Source organism: Saccostrea echinata, unplaced genomic scaffold (genome assembly GCF_033153115.1).
Source record: "Saccostrea echinata isolate AGI-Se365-2 ecotype Australia unplaced genomic scaffold, CSIRO_AGI_Sech_v1 ptg000025l, whole genome shotgun sequence".
NCBI classification, from domain to species: Eukaryota; Metazoa; Mollusca; class Bivalvia; order Ostreida; family Ostreidae; genus Saccostrea; species Saccostrea echinata.
The window spans coordinates 3,849,342-3,872,498 of NW_026889774.1; the positions used below are offsets into that span (position 1 = coordinate 3,849,342).

The window sequence follows — 23,157 nt, forward strand, 5'->3', positions numbered from 1 at the left end:
CAAAAATAAAGGGAGTTCCAACACCCGAAAACCCCCTCCTGGATACACCAATGGAGATTACGATACCTGCACGCTTAAGCCTCTTCTAATTCTGTTGTTAATTTTAAAGGCTAAATTACAATTGGGATAGATACCTAGATCAACATTTCATATTCATATCATTTCAAGGTCATTATTTTTTCTTATCATTACAGCCTAATTAAGCAGACTTAAATAACGATGAAAATTAGAAAAAAAAAAGATAAAACTTAATTACACCTTTAAAACGCACTAAATCTAGAAATTTTCTTTGAATTTCGTTTCGATACACATGTATGGTCCACGTATTGCAGTCCTTTTTTAAAGGACAGCAACTTGATATATTCATTTCCATTGTCAGAATTCTATAAAATGTTATGACGATGAAATGCTTCATGTTCTAGCAATTTTTTTGGATGTATATGTAAATTTGACATTTTCAGTTATAATGTTGCACATAGCACCAATAACTTTTGGTGTCCCTACAAATTTCATTCGACCAGCTTGACTTTTAAATTCTAACTCTCCTTGAGTTCTTTGGGATTTATGTAAAGAAGCAAAGTTTTCAGATACGCTCTCATTTTCATCTTCTTGGCATACATCATTTTAAACAGTTTTTAGCTCGGTGTAGTGACCATGTATATTTTAAAAGTAAATTTCTTTGGAAGGACAATAGGTAAAATCATGGGGTTCTTCTGTGATTAGAAGCTCTTTAATTGAGCGTTTCAACAGTGAAAAGAAATAAAATCAACTAGATCTACATTTACTATGATATACTGTTTATTGCATTATTTAGTGAACGACCCTCGTATACGTCATTGTGTGCTCATTTATGGAAGAATCACTGCATGCTCACGAAATCTTTTACAGGTGGCTTGCTTGCGGCGTTCAAATATTGAAAAAAAAACTATTGTGTTTTCATAATAAATAAAGGACATTTGATTTACTGGATGTAAATATTTATTAATAAATTCAACCTGACAATATTGTACCAGTGCACAATGGTAACGTCATTACAGTGGGCATAATATACTCAATAAAATAACGCATACCAAATTACTTTTCTTTGACAGTAATCAAGGGGAAGCGTTTGATAATCAAACATTCGAACAAGAAGATACTATCAATGAATCCATGGATCGAAGCAGTAGGGAACATGTAAATGATTCGGTTTCGGTATATAGCAAAAATACAGAATACGTGGGGGCAGTGCACATGGAGCCAGTGCCCATGGATGGAACATACTTGAATCCTGTGATAATACAACGTAGCTAATGCCATATATATATATATATATATATATATATATATATATATATATATATATATATATATATATATATATATATATATATATATATATATATATATATATATATATATATATATAATATACATATTCTGTGCATTGATATATATAGGTGTCGATACGGCAGCTGCTTTTAAGGGATAAACCGATAAAAAAATAAGGTCTATGGGACGCTGGCAATCCAATGCATTTCAAAAGTATATAAGATTAAATCATGTGCCCAAAAGTGATAAACAAATCCATTAGTTAATAACCTTTCCTTGGTCTTCGCTTTCAGCTTTTGTTTATCGAATTCCTGCTTTGGCCGGTATTCAATTTGTTGGTATGAACATTTTACTCCAGCTTAACCATGTTTTATAAAAATGTTGTTAAGGTCTTCCTACTGATTCAAAGTGTGTTTTTGAATATCTGCTAGGGCCGGTATTCGATATTGACTCGACAGAAACGTATCAATACCCTTTGCTTGGCCAGATAGTATAAGCTTTATTTCATAGGTACAAGCTGGGCCGGTATCACATACTATATGTATACATGTTTTGTTTTGTAATGTTATAGTACTTGTGCCAGTATCCATGGTATATCCGAAGTGTTACCTGCTTGGGCCGGTAATATGTTTCATGTAAGTATAGACATTTTCAACAAAGCAAGAGTACTTGCCGGGGCCAGTACTCATCAGTTGTCTTATGTAGAGAAGTTTTTGAAGTTTTTGTACGAAGATTATTTTCTTTGACGGTATCTGCTAGGGCCGGTATTCGATATTGACTCGACAGAAACGTATCAATACCCTTTGCTTGGCCAGATAGTATAAGCTTTATTTCATAGGTACAAGCTGGGCCGGTATCACATACTATATGTATACATGTTTTGTTTTGTAATGTTATAGTACTTGTGCCAGTATCCATGGTATATCCGAAGTGTCATCTGCTTGGGCCGGTAATATGTTTCATGTAAGTATAGACATTTTCAACAAAGCAAGAGTACTTGCCGGGGCCAGTACTCATCAGTTGTCTTATGTTGAGAAGTTTTTGAAGTTTTTGTACGAAGATTATTTTCTTTGACGGTTTCGTTAATTGTATTATGCATATGTACTTATGTGTCTTAATCATAGATGCTAACTGCTCCTCTTGAGAACATTGTTAAAAAAATGATGTATATGCAGTGGCTAGGTTAGGCTCGTTTCAAAGATCATCTTGAACATGATGTTGTTAGCTGGTGGATGATTGATCCTCCCTATGCCAAGTTAGTAGATGTAAGACAAAAATTACACTATGAACTCTCTGTATTTACCTGTTAAATTCTTGTTTTGATTTTATTTTGTATGAAGAAAACTGTATATAGATGTTTTTACAATAGTTTTTTGGCAAACAGTAGTTAATATATATATTTGTGTTGTTATTATTATATATGTATGTAAGAAATATTGTTATGTGTGAAGAACAATTGTCCCTATTTGTTGGAAACTTTTGATGCTTAATAGATTAACTACATTTTTGTTTATTGATCAAAACCTTTATTTTGATCAATAAAATACAATTTTAATATACATATATGTTTTGTCCCTTTTTCATAGCATATAAGGAAAAGAGGAGACATAAATGCGATTTATGTAATAAATTATTTTATGACGACGAGTTTCCATGATTTTCATTTGTCACCCTTGGTGAGCCTCACATTTTGTATAGTCAGTAACCCGCATATAGCCTCTCAGTTTTCCTTCGATTTCATTGGCTAAGAGATAGTGTCCTTTCCATATTATCCTACGCCTGGAGTAGGACAAATATTTTTGTGAATTTTTTAACCAGTTTTTATTTACCCTCCTTCCTCCCCTTAACCACTTATGGATGTGGTGGATGATTGACCCCCTCCCCCCTGCCAGGGTTGGAACATGTAAGACAAAAATTACATTGTAAACTCTCTGTAATTACCTGTTAAATTCTTTTGGTTTTATTTTGTATAAAGAAAACTGTTTACATATACATGTTTTTAAAATAGATTTATTTTTGGGGGGGGGGGTAGGGGGCAACAGTAGTTAATATTAATAGAGTTTGTGTTCTGTTAATATTATACATGTATGTAAGAAATATTTTATATGTGTAAAGAACAATTGTCCATATTTGTTGGAAACCTTTGATGGTTATATTAACTACATTTTTGTTAATTGATCAAAACCTTTATTTTGATGAATAAAATATAATTCTAATATACATATGTGTTTTGTCCCTTTTTCATAGCAGTTTGGAAAAGAGGAGGCATATATATATATATATATATATATATATATATATATATATATATATATATATATATATATATATATATATATATATATATATGGGTACAATTCAACTCATTTATCTTTTGGGAAGATTTTTTATTTTCTTGTTCTTTATTCATTCATGAGTAGTACACAGTATAATGAAATAACACTGACAGACACATCGCCTAGTATAAAAAGGAGTGGCTCTTTCGAGTCTATAAAGGACACAGACTCGAAGACTTCAACCGGTGTCCCTCGGATATCCACCTCTGATGTTTTCAAAGGTCCCCTTTCTTCTGCTCACAATTGCGTCATCTTCGCCAGCCAAGGGTTTCTGATCCGCTACTGTCCTCATCAGGGTTCTCCAACATTTGAAATTTTACTGCATTGCAGACTTTACGCGAAGCATTAATATTTGCGGTATTTTCGCAATCAAATTCGCCCCTATTCATTATAATTACACAAGAATACGCGCGAGCGCACAACTTTTTTGACCCACTTATCCGTTACACAAATGGTATGATCGTACATATTAATGAAAAATAAATAAATTGATATTGATTGAAGAAAAAGTTAGAATGTCTATAAATATACATAATAATGTACATCCTTTAACTCAAACCAACTGAACCCCCCCCCCCTACATTAAAAAAAATGATAAGTATTAAACCTTGATATTTTTATATAGAACTTTATATAGTACACATGCACTGAAGAACAGAGGAAATTCTGGTCGATGGAATCGAACTACTTATCATCTTTAAAAGAAAGTTTGCCCTGATATTTGATAGTTGATCGAATTACCGGTATTAAAGTTTTTGAATTTATAAAGAAACTGTAGAATAGTCAAATACTTTTAGGGTGTGCCTTTAAATTCTTCAACAACATGTACATCAATTAGATGATTACGATATGATGTTTAAGTCACAGTGCAAACATAGTACTAATAGACGTGCTTCTGAAGTAAAGACATATATTTAAATAATTTTTATATATCTAAATATTTAAAAATGCAACTAGCAAAATATACGGTTATACGGCGACATGAAAGTGTGAAAAAAAAATGATTTGTCTTTGTCCCTTCATGCGCAAAGTCCAGCGAGGGTCTAGGAGATAATTGATAATGTAAGGTGAAGCAAGATAATATGCCTAATTAAGAGATAATTAAATGTTCTGTATCTAAAATTTAAAGATGGAAGATTGTTTGATTAAAGTTTCAGTTAGAGAAAATTTGTTTTTGATTTTCTGATTATCACGGATCTTACTGTGTCGCAAATTTTTTTACTGTGTCTCACACATATAACTGTGTCGTTGAAAATTTTACTGTGTCGGGGCCGACACAGTTAAACAACTTATGGAGAACCCTGGTCTTCATAAACCCTTGTGTCCTCTACAAAAATTTAGAATTTTCAACTAAATTTGTATCAATAAAGACTAAGAGTCGTAAATTCAGTAAAGAAAATAATTTGAAAAGCTCAAGAATATAGAAAGAGTTGTTCTAAAAACACAAAATAGTAACTTAATTTTAGAAACTAGAAAAATCTCTTATAACAGTAAAATTGTCATCGTGATACTTAGCCTACGGTGTTAAAAAAAGTTGGGATTTTTTTTTTCTCGAGTTGTGATTGGAGTTGATTGATATCGTTCGACCAGTTAGCAGTTGCGTTTTGTAAATGACGATGCCTGCGTTCGGGATATATGTTTACTCTTTATTCTCGGGAATGAAAAACACACAAGTGAACAGCAATCATCAGTAAGATAATATGCCATTCTATAAATAGCTATGGTGTCATCCAATCTTTGTTGATGTGCAAATAATTTGATCAGAAATCTTTATTGCAGATGTAGATTTGCATCCAAAATAACAAATAAACATCGCTCGATACCTTCTTAATTATTCTCATTTCACTTTAATTTTTAAAATTCGGTTTTTTATTTCTGTCGATGGCGCAATTTGTGCGTATGTCGTAAGATTCGAGAAACAGTCCCGACTTTTGACAGCACCATAAGCCAAGGGCTTGTGGGGAGAGGGTGTTGCTAAAACGCGGAACGGAAAACGGAACGGAAAGCGGTACGGAACGGAAAACGGAAAATATGATTCAAGGTTAAATCACTTAAGATATAAAATTCATACCAGAAACAGTATACATCATATAAATTTTTCATGTTTAAAGGCCGAGATTTTAAGCACCGCCTTCAAAAATACCTGGTCTCTGTACCCCTGTCAATCAAGTGCATTAAGGTACATCATTGGGTGGTAGAACTTGATTGACATTTACTTAAAAGTCCCGGTGTATACCCTGTACACATTGTTTGGCATTTGTGGTGACCTTCAAATTAACTTTTGATCCTTTGATATTTACCATATATGGTATAAACAATAGAGAAGCTGTATTACTATGGAATTTTTAGCTTGATTATATATATATATATATATACATACCTTTAGTATTTGAAATAATTATGATAATATACAAGGTGTATATCAAAATTTGGTATAACTTTTTTTCGAAGCTCAACAAATACTTTAAATAATATTTTTTAATGGATGGGGACGCTTTGACACACATTCAATAATAAATTATTAAAAATTATTGAGATTAATCTTTATTTACAACTTTTAGTTCTAATTTAAAATCATCTGAAAATCCCAACACAGGTAAAGTTTGACTTCTTTGGTACTCTACTGTGTATTATATCACTTCCTGTGTATAGGGATTAGGAGACAAATGGCCACAGGTAGACTGCTAGCCCTCAAGGCATTCACATCTGTACAAAATAAGCCCCTCCCTCACCTGGAATTTACCACCCGGTAAAAAATCTCTGCCTTTAATTGTTAATTATTAAAATACGAACTGATTTAGTCATTTTCATTCTCTTATTCATGAAGTCAGAGTACAGGGTACGGAAAACGAAACAGAAAATATCTAATGCTGTACATCTATACATGTAGCATATTGTAGTAAAATATGGATGAGTTTGAGAACTTTATTGAAGATCACTCTGATTAATATGGACGGCAGGTATTCGATATCCTTATGAGCCATATGAGCGAAAAATTCCATAATTTCTAATGCATATGCACCCATGCACCTTAAGTGTGGATAACGTACATCTCTGTAAACCCCCCCCCCCCATACTTAAATATAAAAAATAACTGTATATTTTCGCGCAAAAAATGTAATTTCCCTATCAATTTCATCTTGACGTTATTCCGTGCAATCAGTTTATGCTGTTTTGCACAAATTGTTTTCTTAATGCCAGTGATCGTACGCGTTGTCTCTAACATAAATGTATATATACTCTGTCTTTCATAATCAATAATGATGGTTTTTGTCTTTGACGAATAAGCCATTTTATAAAACTCAGATTTGGGTGAGTTAAAAACAGGCGCGGATCCAGAATTTTTTTTCTGGGAGGGGGGGGGGGTGTCCACTCCAGCCAAAAATAAAAATTCAAACCCAGAAATTTCTTGACAAGCAAAAAAATAAGTAGACTCCTTTCCCAAACGTGAAAAACCTATTTCGTGGGGCTGGGGCTGGGGTTAGGTAGTGACTTCTAAAGCTTCATACCTATGACTTTTCAGACCTAGATCCGCGTTTTCGAGGAGGGGGTCTGCGTTTTCTGGGCGGGGGGGGGGTACATGGTAACTTTTAATTGGTTTAGTAAATACATTTTATCTCTTCAAATTCCAGCCCCCCCCCCCCGACCTCCCTCTAGATCCGAGCATAAGTGAGACATTCTGATAGATAATTGGGATGTGAGTCTAATTAGTGTGTATTTTATTGACCATTGCATGTATATGTTACATGTTCTTATGGAAAAAATCATAAAGTATAATGAATTATACCTGTGCTTATTGAAAAACTTGACATCAAATTTTCCGTTTTTCGTTCCGATCCGTTTTCCGTTCTGCGTTTTAGCAACACCCGTAAGGAGAGAAGAGGATCAGAAAAGCCTTGGCTAGCGAAGATGAATTTGCATTTTTTAATGGACTGTTGAGCTTGATTACTGTTGTTATCTTCATATTTTTTTTTCTTTATAGAAAAATACTAATCAATTACAAATGAATATTATTGAGTAAGGCAAGTGTTATTCATAGATAAACAATGCATCGAATACGTTCTGGTTTCCATCAAGGCGGAATTAAACTTCCTAGTTAAATTTAATAGTATAGAAGGTCGATGATATTTTCCTTCAAGTAAGCTCTCTGGTTAAGAAAGTTCGGACAGATTAACCAGAGAGCTACAGATCCAAGCGTTGTAAAACCTTTGATTCCGAATTTTCTCAACAAAGAGTTGCAGTTCTGCAGCTATCAAGTAAGGTCAACACTTTTCTGGTTTTGAAGCGGGAATATTAACTTGCATTCAGGTATTAACAAACACAAATTATACCAGTACCTGTCAAAAATAGTCTTAATTATCTCAAACAAGAGCAATGAAATTTACAGATTTTGCATGGGATATATGGAGATATATTGAGAGAGCATTAAAAATACAAATTTGTGTATTTAAACTAACTTAAACCAGAGACATTAAATGTGTTATAGTATAATGTTATATCAAAATCATTTGGTTAACTTGGTCTTCATATTACAAAAAGACATTATACTTCAGTTATCCTATTTTCCAAAAGACTTTAACACTGGGCAATGTATACACAAAATACAGGATATCTTAATAGTGTGCCTTGCCTAATGGTGTACGCTGAACTGGTTTCATGTTTTGTGTCTCCGGTTCAAGCCCCCCCCCCCCTCCCCCGTTTCATTTTTTTTTTTTTGTATTAATCATACTTATAAGTGTATGTTTAATTTTTTTTTTTAAATTACCGGCAAGCTAGTTCGATTTTAATCATCGCATTTTCCACATAATATACATATTAGAAATAAACATATAGATCTGTTAATACATTATTGTTCCAACCTGTCTCCTGACTATTATATTATTAAACGTTCTTTTTGAAAATTTTATCGATGTGTAAACTCTTGACATTTCACTCACAAACTAAACAAAAGTGCGAAGCACTTTTATGTTAAGTTTGTGAGTAAAATGACATTTTACTCACAAACTAAAAGCATTTTTATGTTACGTTTGTGAGTAAAATGTCAAGAGTTTACACATCTATAAAATTTTCAAAAAGAACGTTTAATTTTTATAATTCCAATGTTACGAAGTTTTAAAATTATTTCTCTTTAAAGCCTCCATACAATCCGTTATTTCTCTATACAGCGTAGGTGGGAATACTTTATGTTGCTATGTGGAAATGAAACGTAATGGAGATGAACATGGATAAAGTTTAACTTAAATTGTCAAAACATTCAATAAAACAAAGTTAACTTATAAACAAGAGGCCCTGGGGCCACATCGCTCACCTGAGTACTATGCCTAGGAAAAAGCAGAAATCAGTTCAGTCTTGAAAGGTTGAAAAGTTTAAATATAAAAGTGGTTCGGGGGGTGGGGGGGTGGAGGGGGGCATGAATTGAACAAACTTGAATCTACATTACCTGAGGATGCTTCGACTTAAATATGACCAATCATGGATTTCCTGTACTTGAGTAGAAGATTTTTAAAGATTTTTCCTCTATATTCCTATGTAAAACTTTGATCACCCATTGTGGCCCAACCCTACCCCAGGGGTCATGATTTGAACAAACTTCTACACTATCTAAGAATGCTTCCATATAAATATGACCAATCATGGCTTTGCTCTTCTTAAAAAATAGTTTTTTAAAAAGATTTTTACTATGTATTCCTATGTAAAAATTTGGTCGCCCATTGTGGCCCGACCCTATCCCCAGGGGTCATGATTTTAACAAACTTGAATCTACACTACCTGCTGATGCTACCATGTAAATATGACCAATCATGGCTTTGCTGTTCTTGAGAAGAAGATTTTTAAAGTTTTTTCCTATATATTCCTATGTAAAACTTTGATCGCCCATTGTTGTCCCACCCTACCCCCGGGGGTCATGATTTGAACAAATTGAATCTACACTACCTGAGGATGCTTCCATGTAAATATGACCAATCATGGCTTTGCTGTTCTTGAGAAGAAGATTTTTGAAGATTTTTCCTATATATTCCTATGTAAAACTTTGATCACCCATTGTGGCCCGACCCTACCCCCAGTTGTCATGATTTGAACAAACTTGAATCTACACTACCTGAAAATGCTTCCATGTAAGTATGACCAATCATGGCTTTGCTGTTCTTGAGAAGAAGATTTTTAAAGATTTTTCCTATATATACTCCTATGTAAAACTTTGATCACCCATTGTGGCCCCACCCTACCCCCAGTTTTCATGATTTGAACAAACTTGAATCTACACTACCTGAAAATGCTTCCATGTAAATATGACCAATCATGGCTTTGCTGTTCTTGAGAAGAAGATTTTTGAAGATTTTTCCTATATATACTCCTATGTAAAACTTTGATCACCCATTGTGGCCCCACCCGACCCCCGGGGGTCATGATTTGAGCAGACTTGAATCTACACTACCTGAGGATGTTTCCACACAAGTTTCATATTTTCAAGCACAGTGGTTCTGGAGAATATTTTTTAATGATGCCAATATTTTTTTACGAATTCATAATTATAGAAGGCGTGGCCCTTCATTTGAACAAACTTGAATTCCCTTTACCCAAGGATACTTTGTGGCAAGTTTGGTTGAAATTGGCCCTGTGGTTCTGGAGAAGAAGTTGAAGAAAAGTTTACAGACAGACGGACGGACAGACGGACTACAGACAAAATGTGATCAAAAAAGTTCACTTGAGCCTTCGGCTCAGTTGAGCTAAAATACTCTTCGAATATTGTTTAAGTCAACGAATATCGTAAATACAAGTAGACTTCCGAAGAATTCGTCCGTGACCATGTTGACATTAACGACGAACGCTCTAAAATGAAAGTAGCATACCGACGACAATCTTGATTTGCTCTGGTTTGTTTAAAGACGGGACAGAATATAGGATTTAGAAATATGAATTTGATGCTAATAAGACAAGAGTCTGAGGTGCGTTACTCTTTCCTATCAGCTACCGAGAATTAAGCTGATTTGCTTAGCATTAGGAACGACGATAATGTTCTCGTGATCTGACAGTGACATAAACATAACATTCCCGTTTGTCAGTCCTGTACGTCGCCAGTATTGCTTTTATTTAATTTAAAGTTTCTGTAATCGTATAACTAAAAACGACTAGAAGCATCGATTTGTTTTATTTTATTTTTTTTTTTTTACAATAAAAGCTAGGCCAAGAAAGTAGTTCTGGTTGAGAAGATTTATACATATACAAGCAAGAAACATTGAAATAATGACACTTGGGGCAAAACCTCCAATCTTAAGTCGCAAAGTAAAATTTTTTGAAAAAATAAAAAAGAAAACTATGTATAAATCAAAGTCTTTAAGAACATGAGACTACTCAGGAACAACATGACTAAGAAATCAGCTCCAATATTATCTATTCCTATTCGGTTCTTAAATTGAAGATCTGTAGTAAAAGTTACCATCTCGTCAGTCTGCTGTTAGAAGCTTTAGTCATCTGTAAATGCAACAGGGGTCTGTCTCCACAATAAACGATCTCTACCACATAAATAAGACTGAAATTTCTGAATTGTCCACACGAACGCAAGACACTCTTTTCTCTCCACTGAGTAACGTTGTTCTCTGTCTAGCAGCTTTCGGCTTGCATATGCAACAGAAAATGTATGTCCGCCATGCTTATGCATGAATACTGCACCGACTCCATGATTAAATGCTTCTATTCTTAGGATAAATGCCTTCGACAGTTCTGGCAATCTGAGAATTGGACTGTAGAACAACCTGGATTTAAGACTCTTAAGGAGATTCGTTCCTGAGCTTTTGAGCAGATTTTTGTCTTTATCTCAATTAAAAAAATCATAATGTTTTAATTCTTACAATAAATTTGAATTTTACAATGCTAATTTAACTATATTCAATTGAAACCCCATGATTAAATTCCATACCGAAAGCATTAAGTGAGGAACAATATATAGTAGCGAAAAGTTTTCTCAGAAGAAAATGATCAATTTTTCCCTTTTGAAGTCTTTACAGTATTGTTAAGTTTGGATTCCTATTTTTACGTGCAGCCTGCACATAGAATGTGATAACAAATTACTGATGCCCTTTTGTATATCATTGCGGGGGATTTACTTTCTCTTTCCATTGTTGACAGTAATTTTTTTTAAATGTAATTGAGAAACGTAACCCAAAATATCAGTTACTTAGTTGAAAGCATTTATTAACAAAGCTTATTCAGGAGAAGTCGACTGAAATCAGAGACGAACTAAAAGTGAATTTGGCAAAGGCAGTCCCAGTGTGTTTAACAATTGACATCTGGTAAAACCATCAAATGCGTGGATTCCTTTGAATCACAGGTCATTATGTACATGAATGGCAGATCTAGATGAAATCACTCATGATTTGTTGTAGGAGTTTTCAACAGTTCAGAAAACATCCTACGTGAATATGAAGAAACTGTTTCATCTTATGATTTTACTTTAAATTCAACCAGATGGAATTCCCAGCTTCACATGCTCAAGTCCATTTTAAAAGTTCCAGAGAGCAAATTGAACAGCCATAACTTGATACAAAGTATAAACTCTCAGCCTATGAGAGAAAACTGTTGCAGGAGTTTTGCCAGATCCTGGACCCATTTGAGGATGCCACTTTGCTTGTACAAGAGGAGGTGCATATGTAAATGTTAGTGGAAGCTTGACCATTCCTGTCACACTTGGCATAAAGCATCAGCTGCGCCAGATTTCTGCCATACATAGCAACAAGAAATCCAGACAGGTATTCACTCTGTGGAATCCAGGCTTTATCCGATTGAAGACAATGAGACATTCATTTTTGTTTTATTGGAACCCAGATATAAAACCAGATGGTCTCAAATCAGAGAAAGTGGAAGAGACTATTGGCCTTTTGAGAGAGAAAACAACCACTTTATATATATTGATCTTTCTATCTCCCCACAGAGCCCACCTACAAAGAAGGTTTTTAACCCCCCCCCCCCTCAACACCAAAACGGAAAAGAAATGTATCTGGGCATGTCACTGAGATAGATATTTACCTAGGGGAAGATTGCACAGATATGTCTGAAAATCCACCGACATACTGCAGCTGGGGTCAAAATCATTTCAGGTGTCCATGTCTTTCTAGATTAGCACAAAAGTATTTAGCAGTATCAGCGACTTCAGCACCTGTTGGAAGACTGTTCAGTGTGGCTGGAAAAAAATTCAGACCGGAAAGATGTCGTTTGAGTGATGCTTTGTTTAAATGATGATAATTAAATGATGATAATTTGTTTAATAATGATAAAAATGAACTCAAAAGTTTCAAAATATTTCAGCATATAATGCTTTGTATCTTGAATCTCAATGCTGCTTCAAAATATTTATGTATTTGTTCATCAAATTTTTTTTGGAAATAAAAATAATTGATATGTGTTTAATTACATTCTTCAAAGTAATTGAGAGTAATTTATTACAATTGTTAAAACAATGTAATTGAAATTTCTTTTTTTCAAATTCAAGTTCTCTTTCAGTCTTTCTCCCTTCTATATCTTCTACCCTTTCCGTCCTTTAAATTGTTCTCTCTCTTTTCTTTCAACAAAATCTTGTAAATCATTTCCTTGAAGTCTAAATTTTTCTCCACGTGTTACAAATCCATTGTTATAAAGAGCAACAAAAGAAAATATGACAATGACAATATCATATGTAAAAAATTAAATACCTGTAAGTAAAGAATTTGATGATATAAATCTTTGTAAAATAAACACTTTCTGATACAAAATGTATGAAAATAATGCAGGTATACTTGGCTAACAGGAATTCATTTCACCGCTGCCACCAAAACAGTCACAACGGACCTCTAGTTGTGAAGGGCTATTTAGATTACATATTTACAACCCAAAACATATATATTATATTGGATGACTCCGTTCACCAAGAAATATCAAGAATTGCAAAAATTAAAAATGAATTTATTTACACATGTACAAAAATAAGTGTCTACATGAGGTTATCCCTGGAAGGTTTTCCTCTACTTGTACCTCTACGTGTAACGATGTCGTCTATGGCCCATCATATCCTCCAAGGTTCGCCATGTCGTCACCGCCCAAGACAATCCACCCTGTTAATTCATCACGCGACACCAAGTCCCCAGAACATGTAAAATTTGGGCACTTACATTTTTTACACGGTTTTTTATTAACTCTTCGGAACACTAGTTTGTTTAAATTGCTAGATATTACAAACCAATTACATCAGAATACATATATCTATCGTAATAACTTCTTAAGAGGTGAAATGTAGCATAAAATACATTCTCAACAAATTTTTAACAGTTTTACAAAGAATACATATGTATTTCACTTTATAAAACTTACAATAAAATACTGTCCGGTGTTAAAGCTAACCTGGTGGTATTTTGTACAAAGAAAACATTTTGTCGTCAGCCTAGGACCTGCACTCAACGCCGCTTTAAAATCTACACAAGTAACTGAATCTCAAGATCACTCAGCAGGAACAAGACACATACAAGTTCATCGAGCATGGGCAACATTGCACATACACCCAAGATCACTAAGCATGGGTAGAATTCTACATCACGGTGTCCAAATCTCTTCTGACGAATACCAGACAACACTTAAAATAAATAACTGGCCAAACTACAAAATCGATATATACATTCATATTTCTTGATGAATTCGATGTTTGACAACAATTTTTTTTGTACGAACAGGGAGAATTAATAACTGTCTCAAAAATAATTGACACTTATGACATCTCTTTCTAACAACCATATATAAAAAATAGAATCATGTAGTTATAATAAAAAAAAAACATGTGTGCATTTGATATGAATAGAACTCAGGGTGCACTTGAAAAGTAAAAATTTCTCCGATCCTTCAAGTGATATTTATGCATTCTAATAACATACCGAATTCTTATATATAAAATGGTATGTAATTTTCCTGATATTAAGTTTTTATTTGTTAATGTAGACAATGAAATATGGCTAGAGGCGTCATTTGATATGAATGTTACATTTTAAACACGTTTTTTAAAAAGATAATTTCCTATCTAGTCATCTCTCTTCTAATTTGAGTCATTTGTCCGTATTTTAACTCAAAAAAGAAGCAAATATTTTGCAAAAGAAGAAATTGGAGAGGAGAAATGGAGATCATAAGAGGTGAGCTTTTCATCAAAATATATTGTTGTAAAAGCACAGCTTAATTTAATTTATTAGTGTTTAAACACTTTCGTTAATTGTACTAAATTAATTGTACTTTTTAAAGCTAAAATTTACCGACTGAGATGCCGTGACGTTTGTTTAGGTAATAGATCTTGACAATTGACAATTCAATCTTGTAATGAACTTTGTACTCCTTTCTACAATATGATTTTCAGATTTAAGGCCAGTTCAGAAACCCAAAGCCGTCGACATTTCAATATCCAAATGGGACATAAGACATTTACGATGAAGGTGGCAGGGTATAGTTTTTTTCATGGCGAGCAGGTATAATACATGCAGTCAATAAAAACATATACATGTACATGGGGACAGTTTTCCAAGGACTAGTTTATTACACTTCATATGCCCATAGCTCACAAATTATGTCAACATAAACACATGTAAGATACCTATCTGAGTGTACATGTACCGAAAATGCACTTAGGGACACCCCTAATTTTGGCTTGTTTTTCAGGATTTGTGCCTCAGTCGCACCAATACAGTCCACCCCCAGTCCCAAGCAAGGAGGATAAAACGTCCAGTATTCTTAAGTTGAGTACATGCCCTAATGAAAATTCACCAGTTGATCTGAGGCCATTCACCTTCCCTCTGAGATTCACACCTTCTAAGCCCTACTGCTTTCCTGCTGAATTTCCTATGCAACTGACCACGTGTCTTGGTTTCGCATTTACAACTCTGTGTATGCTAAGCATCATAGTGACACCTAGATGTTGCACATCTTTTTTTCGTCAAGCACTCAGCTACATTTTTTTAAAAGAAAAATGACAGTAGTCATTAGCCCCCTGCCACCGAAACTTTAAAACAGTGAGTTGAACCTAATACATTACGACTATAGAGAATAAGATATTTTGATTCGATGTTTGATCTGGAAAAAAACGTGAACTTGGCAAGTCGGAAACACGCAATAGGGTATTGCTGATGTCATGCAGAGTGTGTAATGGCCTTGACTCGAGTTCAAAGTCTTTAAGAATAAGATGTTTTTGGATGAATAGTCTGAAAGGATATGTGTGAACTTGTCAAGTCGGTAACACACAGATGGGGTTTGCTCATAACCAGCTATTGCCCGCGTGAGACAGTGTTTAGAGCATCTGTTCTAGAGTCGCGGAGTAAGGAGCTGATCCTTAAGTCGCGGGTTCGAATCCCACTGCGGGACCTGGAGACCGCTCCTTCAAATGAGACCGTTTAAACCGAGGTCCCGTGTCTCAGTAGGTGTTGGCACGAAAAAGATCCCTCACTACTCATTGGCCCTGAGTGCCGAGTATAAGTATGAATTTCCAGCTCTCCAACGGCAAGTGGTGGCGTCTCTATATGAGTGAAAAATTCTCGAGAGGGACGTTAAACAACAACAAACAAACATAACCAGCAACAGAATATATCATGGCTTGACGCAAGGTCATTTGGACAAGTTCAAGGTCACTGACAGGGGAATTGTACATTTCTAACCTGTCTTTCTACTGGTTAAACATTGCAAGTAGATACCACAAAAAAGATCGCTAATAAACTTTTGGCATGACCTTGACTTAAGGTCACTTTGCCCTTTCCGCAGCTCCAACGGAAGACCTACTCGTTGCTTTGCAACGAGCTCTGCTCTAATTTACATCTACAACTTGTTTGCAAAATTAAAATCTTATTTAAGAATGTTCATTGTGATTTGCCAAAACCCGTTTGCGTCAGATGTTGAGCGAGAAGTGTCCTGGAAATGGAAAATATGACCCCTCCCAGTTTGTACTACTTTGTAATGAAAATGAAATTCGGAAATCCTTTCTAGGTTTCTGCGCTCTTTATTAATATCCACCTAAGGAGAGGGCTATTTACCTTCTGCTCTCTTTCCTATTGATTTATTTCCACTTTCAACAATAGTAAATTACCAAGACCTGCACTTTATACTCCTGAATATAAAAAAATATCTATCAGCTGCAGTCAGCAATATGGCAGATTCCATGTATTTAGCAGAAATTCAGCACATTGTTTGTATTTATACCAAATTTCCACGAGGCTCATAAGGGTTTCAACTCTTTTTTATATTATTTTCAATTCCCTATAGTTCTATGGAAATGAACAATTATTACAAAACCCATTATGAAGATGAGAATGACCGAATATGCCCTATGTCACATGCCCGTAAGTGATTAAATTACCGATTAATTTTGCAGTTAATATTTTGAATTTAATATAGAAATAAAAAGAAAAATACAACCAAGAAAGTGACATAGATCAAAAGGAGTTAGATTTTACTAGTATTATCTTCATCTACATTTGAACAACATTTTGTAGTATATGAAGTTTATCGACGTCTTATTTGGGCAGATTTAACCACAAAATCAGGTCAGAGCTTACTTGCTGCCAATTTTTAATTGTCTAAGTCATGTTGTCGACAATGAACAATTGAGTCAAATATTTGATAAAGTCATGGTCAAACAAGGCGCACCAAGGCAAGAAACTGAAATAAAAACTGCCCTCGCTCCTTGAATTAATTGGATTCTTATGGAAGTTGTTCCACACTTTGCATGCATTCCTTTCCTTTTGGCAGATTTAAATTGGAAAAGAATTTCTGACCAACATTGTGTGGGGAAAATGCCATGAAATTGCAATTTGTCTTTGAGGTCTTTGCTTTGCTTTGTTCACTCTACTAATTGGGGCATTTTTCTCAGACGGATGTTTCTTATGGAGGTTTAGTAGCTTTTTGATTACAAGGAGGAGGTCGCCCAATTGGCGCAGTGGTTAAAGTGTTCGTTCTAGAGTCGCGAAGTAAGGAGTTGATCCTTACTTCGCAGGTTCGAATCCCACTGTGGGACGTGGAGACCTGTCCTTCGAATGAGACCGTATAAACCGAGGTCCCGTCCGAGTATAGGTCAAAATTTGCAGCTCTCCGACGGCAATTGGTGGCGTCTTCATATGAGTGAGAAATTCTCGAGAGGGACGTTAAATAATACACAAACAAACAAATTACAAGGAGGAGATTAAATTTAGTGGCATAAGCAAGTGGGAGAAAGTGTGAAAGTGTGTACGCAACTGTAGAGAGAGAATGTTTGGCCATTGTTTGAGCTATTCAGAAATTTCTTCTACAACTGTACAAAACTCGTTTGATGTGTAGTCTAAGAGAAATAAATGCTTTATTATGTTTTATAGGAGAAAAATGTTCTTATTCATTATATAATTAAACTAAAGTTAAAAGTTCTTTTCAGAATAGAGATATTTAAAACTAAATATTCTCTTTTAATGAATTAAAGATAACAATGGAGTATTTTAATTGTGTAACTGGAGAAAAATTAAATAAATAATTTGTTTGTTCACACACGCGATACTCGGGGACATGAATAAAAGTTGGCTTACAGTATCTTTACACAAGTATATTGTCCTGAATGGACAGATTGCTTCATTAAATGTAGTCTGGTCCGATTTATAGAAAAAAAATACTCCCAACGGCAAATAATCATTATTTGGTCCAGCATAGTTTTTTAACCTATTTCGAGTATGCTGAATCCGAAAAAAATATGCTGGCCTCCATGAAAATGGCGTAAGAAGTTCAAAATGGCGGTTCAAAATGGCAGACATCCAAGTTTTCTAATTTTCTCTTAATGTCTTTCAAATAGGAGAAAGAATGTGTGAATATCTCATTGAGTGTATTGCAACCGTAAATGTTTGGCCATTGTTTGAGCTATTCAGAAATTTCTGCTACAACTGTACAAAACTCAGTTGATGTGTAGTCTAAGAGAAAAAATGCTTTATTATGTTTTATAGGAGAAAAATGTCCTTATTCATTATATAAACTAAAGTTAAAAGTTCTTTTCAGAATAGAGATATTTAAAACTAAATATTCTCTTTTAATGAATTAAAGATAACAATGGAGTATTTTAATTGTGTTACTAGAGAAAATTTAAATAAATAATTTGTTTGTTCACACACTTATACATTACATACATTTTATTTGTGTTACATTTGTCCTTCATAATGAAATGCGTGGAGATAACGAACAGTATTCAAGCTCAAAGTCCATTAAACAATACAAATTTTGGAGCAGAACAAACACATAAAGAGAAAGATTCTGAATTAACTATTTTTGTTATAAAAGAATTGGTTATCTATTAACTGGGAATAACATATAGACATTGAGATATACATTGACTGTTGTCAAATTCTGTGTACATGGGTTGGAATTCTTCCAGTTCTTTAGATTTCAAAGGCAATACTGAAGTTTGAATGTGTTTCAAATGAATTCCAAAGTACATGTAATGACTGAGACTCATATTGCATTTTTTTTTGCCTAATGACCATGATATTTAAGAAATGTCCTTAAATCTTCACGTTTCAGAATTTTAGTAGAAAATATAGGTCATGAGCAACAACATACTAAGGACTGGTTTTATTCCAATAAAGGGCAACAAGAGTTCACGATTTGAAAGTAGACAGACAGACAGCTGTGTCAAAATTATAACTTCGGCCCTCGAAAAACACACCAAATTAAATATTACATTGAATTCCATGTACTTAATACCGGTAGTGTTTTCAATACCTTGCTGGATAGCTCAATAGGGTACACAGTTTGGTCGAACAAGTACCACTTTAGGTTAAAATCTAGGTCAATAGCTTACTCAGATGTGACATTAGATTTCACAGGTATATATGATTTGATTTCAATGGTATTCTGCTATTAACAAACGCAATATTTTGCTCTAACTGCAAATATTTTTTTTTTTGGTAAAATTGGATGCTCTTTCAGAAACACATGTATCTTCAATATGCAGTATGGCAACTATTCTTTCTGATTCCTGCAAAGATTTGTGATTTATTTGGGGGGGGGGGCTATAATTGATTTCATGACCTACAATAAATTTTAAACATGTCATTTTTTTATCTGGACAAAAAGTTTCATTCTTTTCTATGAGCAGTAGCACCAACAATAGCTAACGTTCACTGCTTTAGAATAACATTATTAACATTGCCCATCTGGCATCCAAATGTGTTCAAAACCAGGAAAACATTACTCATTATTGCACTTTTCAAAATCTCTTTACCCAAAGATTATCCATTTAAGGGAGCCAACTGGGGTTTTATTGTGTGAAAACTACTATAGAGAAACTCTTTAATTTTATACTATATGTACCTTACATTGACTTCAGTATATATGCCAAGTTTAGTGAAAATCTACCGTCTGGTTATTTTTTAGGGACCATCTCAAAATACAGGTACATTTACTATAGGATTATATATGAAAATACCATTTTTTCGCACTTAGGAGAAAATTATACAAATACTACTATAGACTTTTTGCTCAAATTACATTATTTGATGGATAATACTATATTGTACATTTTGGGCAAGAAACACAAAATTCTACTGTCTGGTTTCCAGAGGGGGCATCTCAAAATATCAAAATTCATGATATTTTCCTGTTTTTATGGAGTACAACAAAACATGACATATACCACAGATTTACATAAAAAGTTATAAAAATGATTGCTAGATTCTCAATTTCCTATATTTAAAATTTCAAGAGCATATGTTTTATACTTTTTATTTTATGTCATAATTAATGACCCCGCTTAAAGAACTTCGGTTATTCATAACGTCAAAAACACACTACTACGACGTCTGTGTACCCATCATTTGAAAAATCTTTTAAAAATCAGTTATTTAAAAACGTAATTAAATGTTTTTAACCTGAGAATTCCTAAATTTGTTAATTTTTATAAATTATGTAAAAATAGTTGCTTTCAAAGAGTAAATACGCTTTATTTTACTATGCTGCGCGAAGTATTGCGCAATGAAAACCCCAGTCGGCCCCCTTAATCTTACAAATTTGTAAAGTTACTCAGGATTTTATTTTTAAAAATATCTAAATTGAAAAAGGAGGGAAATATTGAAGGGGGTGGAGGGATCAAATTATGCTTGTGTTAGCAGTTGCAAATTGAACTTTTGGCCCTCAATTTCTTAGACTGATAACAAAGTAAATAAATTCAGGGTGAGCTTTTAATTCATATTTCACATTTTCAAAGTGATACAGAAAAAGAGTTGCTGGATGTAAAGATGTCGATCTTAAATTCATACAAGTTATATATGATCAATTACTCATTTTCTATGATAAAATCCAGAAACATGAGAAAAAAATTGAATGGGGGAGCTGAACAACGTACCTTATGCAAAAAGGGGGCGGGGGCTAAGTCGATCATTAATGCTGCAAGTTTGTGCAAAATTATGGGACTAAGCCCCCACCCACCCGATTTTGACGCATATTTAACCAACAAATTTGTTTAAAATTTAATACATTGATCGTAATGTTATTCAAAATTTAATAACCTTTGGTCGTAATGTACAGAAAATATCTAAACTGTTAGATTTTTAACTTCTGTAATTAGGCCATACTCTATAAAAAAAAATGGCGTACAGATTTGCTTACTATGCATTAGCAGTCAAAAACTAAGAATAAGTTAGGAAACTACAAACACAACTGCTCACTAGACTGTGTGCTAAGGCACTGCCACACCTGCGTAACCTCCTGACCTGTATAGATTCAAACCTAATGTAATACTTTTGAGACCAAATTGTATACCCTATTGGGCTCTCCAGCAAGCTATTGAAAACACTACCGGTATTTGGTAATTCGCTGTAACATCAATTATAAGAAACCTATTCTTTTAATCCTGTCCTAAATATATTTTTATTCATGTCTATTCAACTCTTTAATGCTGCAAAGCGATAGACTGGAACAGAACTTCCTTGTTCCATAGTTGCCATTGTTTCACTTCCAGTTGGTCATATACGTCTTAATTTTGTGGTTTCGTTCATTTAGTGACCAAGATGTATTTTCTTCAGATTATACAATTTTTGGCAATCATAAATGCATATGGATACCTTTGCCTCGGTAAGATGATATAAACAGAATTTTTTTTTTATCAGAGTTAATGTTTTCCATATCTTTTAATATGAAGAATATCCAAAAAAAATAAAGCTCATATTTTTTTTAACATTTAGTAGAAGTAGTAGTTGTAATAATTGGAACATACGTAACTTTTTTCTTTGATTCCAAATAGATAATAAGAAAAATATATTTGGAATATTTTTATGTGGTTGAATTTTAAATGTTTTATTTATGGAATAGATTTTAGAATTTACCTTTACAAAAACCTCAAACAACAATTCAGTAAAATTAAAGTGCATCAAACAGAATCATTGTCAGATCAATATTTTATCAATCAGTGTTTATTACAATAATTTTAACCATTTTAAAAGAACTCTTGGAGTTAAAGTAGGTCGCGATACTCGGGGACATGAATAAAAGTTGGCTTACAGTATCTTTACACAAGTATATTGTCCTGAATGGACAGATTGCTTCATTAAATGAAGTCTGGTCCGATTTATAGGAAAAAAAATACTCCCAACGGCAAATAATCATTATTTGGTCCAACATAGTTTTTTAACCTATTTCGAGTATGCTGAATCCGAAAAAAATATGCTGGCCTCCATGAAAATGGCGTAAGAAGTTCAAAATGGCGATTCAAAATGGCAGACATCCAATTTTTCTAATTTTCTCTTAATGTCTTTCAAATAGGAGAAAGAATGTGTGAATATCTCATTGAGTGTATTGTAACCGTAAAAATTATTAAAAGAATACTGACATTATTACTTTAATTCAGAAGATTTAGTCATTTCTACACTTAATTGAATTTTCTTTGATTTATTTGTCTGTTGTTTCTATATTCTTCTTTGTTCGGAATTTTACATTTGCAAATATCCATACACTACAGATTGGTATTTTTCCTCCGCATCTCACTATTCTACAACTGAATGATGGTGCAGGTGTAATTTATAAGTCAAAATGGCGATTCAAAATGGTGGATATCCATTTTTTCCTAATTATTTCTTAATGTCGTTCAAATAGAAGAGTGGATGTGTTAATATCTTATTGAGCGTAATGCAATTATGAAAATGATAATAGAACACTAATATTATCACTTTAATTCGGAAAATTTAGTCGCTTAAATTTGAAAGTTGTGTTCATTAGCTCAAAATGGCGATTAAAAATGGCGAACGCTAGAATTACATAAAATACTCAAACTGCTTAATTCTGAGTCGTTTTGCAGAAAATAAAAGGAAATTAATTACAGTTTGCATTTTTAAATTAAAAAAATAATGTTTAAATATTCAATTAAACTCTAAGGATATTGTTGTTAATAACTTATAATTTTTATGACACTGATCGAGGGTTGCTAAATTATCTCAGTTGTTGGAAATTTTTGATCTACTTTTAGTCCATGCAGTGTAGAAAAACAAATGTTTATGTTCATGTGCAAGGTCTAATG

At 33.6% G+C, this 23,157-nt stretch overlaps 2 protein-coding genes across 2 annotated transcripts in view; both read left to right on the forward strand.

Annotated features, from left to right (window-relative positions):
• LOC133192442 (low-density lipoprotein receptor-related protein 4-like) overlaps positions 1 to 15,369 on the forward strand; it is a 77,281-nt gene extending 61,912 nt beyond the window's left edge. The window contains exons 21-22 of the mRNA XM_061328449.1: positions 15,013 to 15,096; positions 15,312 to 15,369. Coding sequence (XP_061184433.1) covers positions 15,013 to 15,096; positions 15,312 to 15,369 — 142 coding nt within the window. The remainder of the gene's footprint in view (positions 1 to 15,012; positions 15,097 to 15,311) is intronic.
• Positions 15,370 to 21,655: 6,286 nt separating this feature from the next.
• LOC133192443 (low-density lipoprotein receptor-related protein 4-like) overlaps positions 21,656 to 23,157 on the forward strand; it is a 31,861-nt gene continuing 30,359 nt past the window's right edge. Inside the window, exon 1 of the mRNA XM_061328450.1 lies at positions 21,656 to 21,719. Within this exon, the coding sequence (XP_061184434.1) occupies positions 21,656 to 21,719 (64 nt within the window). The remainder of the gene's footprint in view (positions 21,720 to 23,157) is intronic.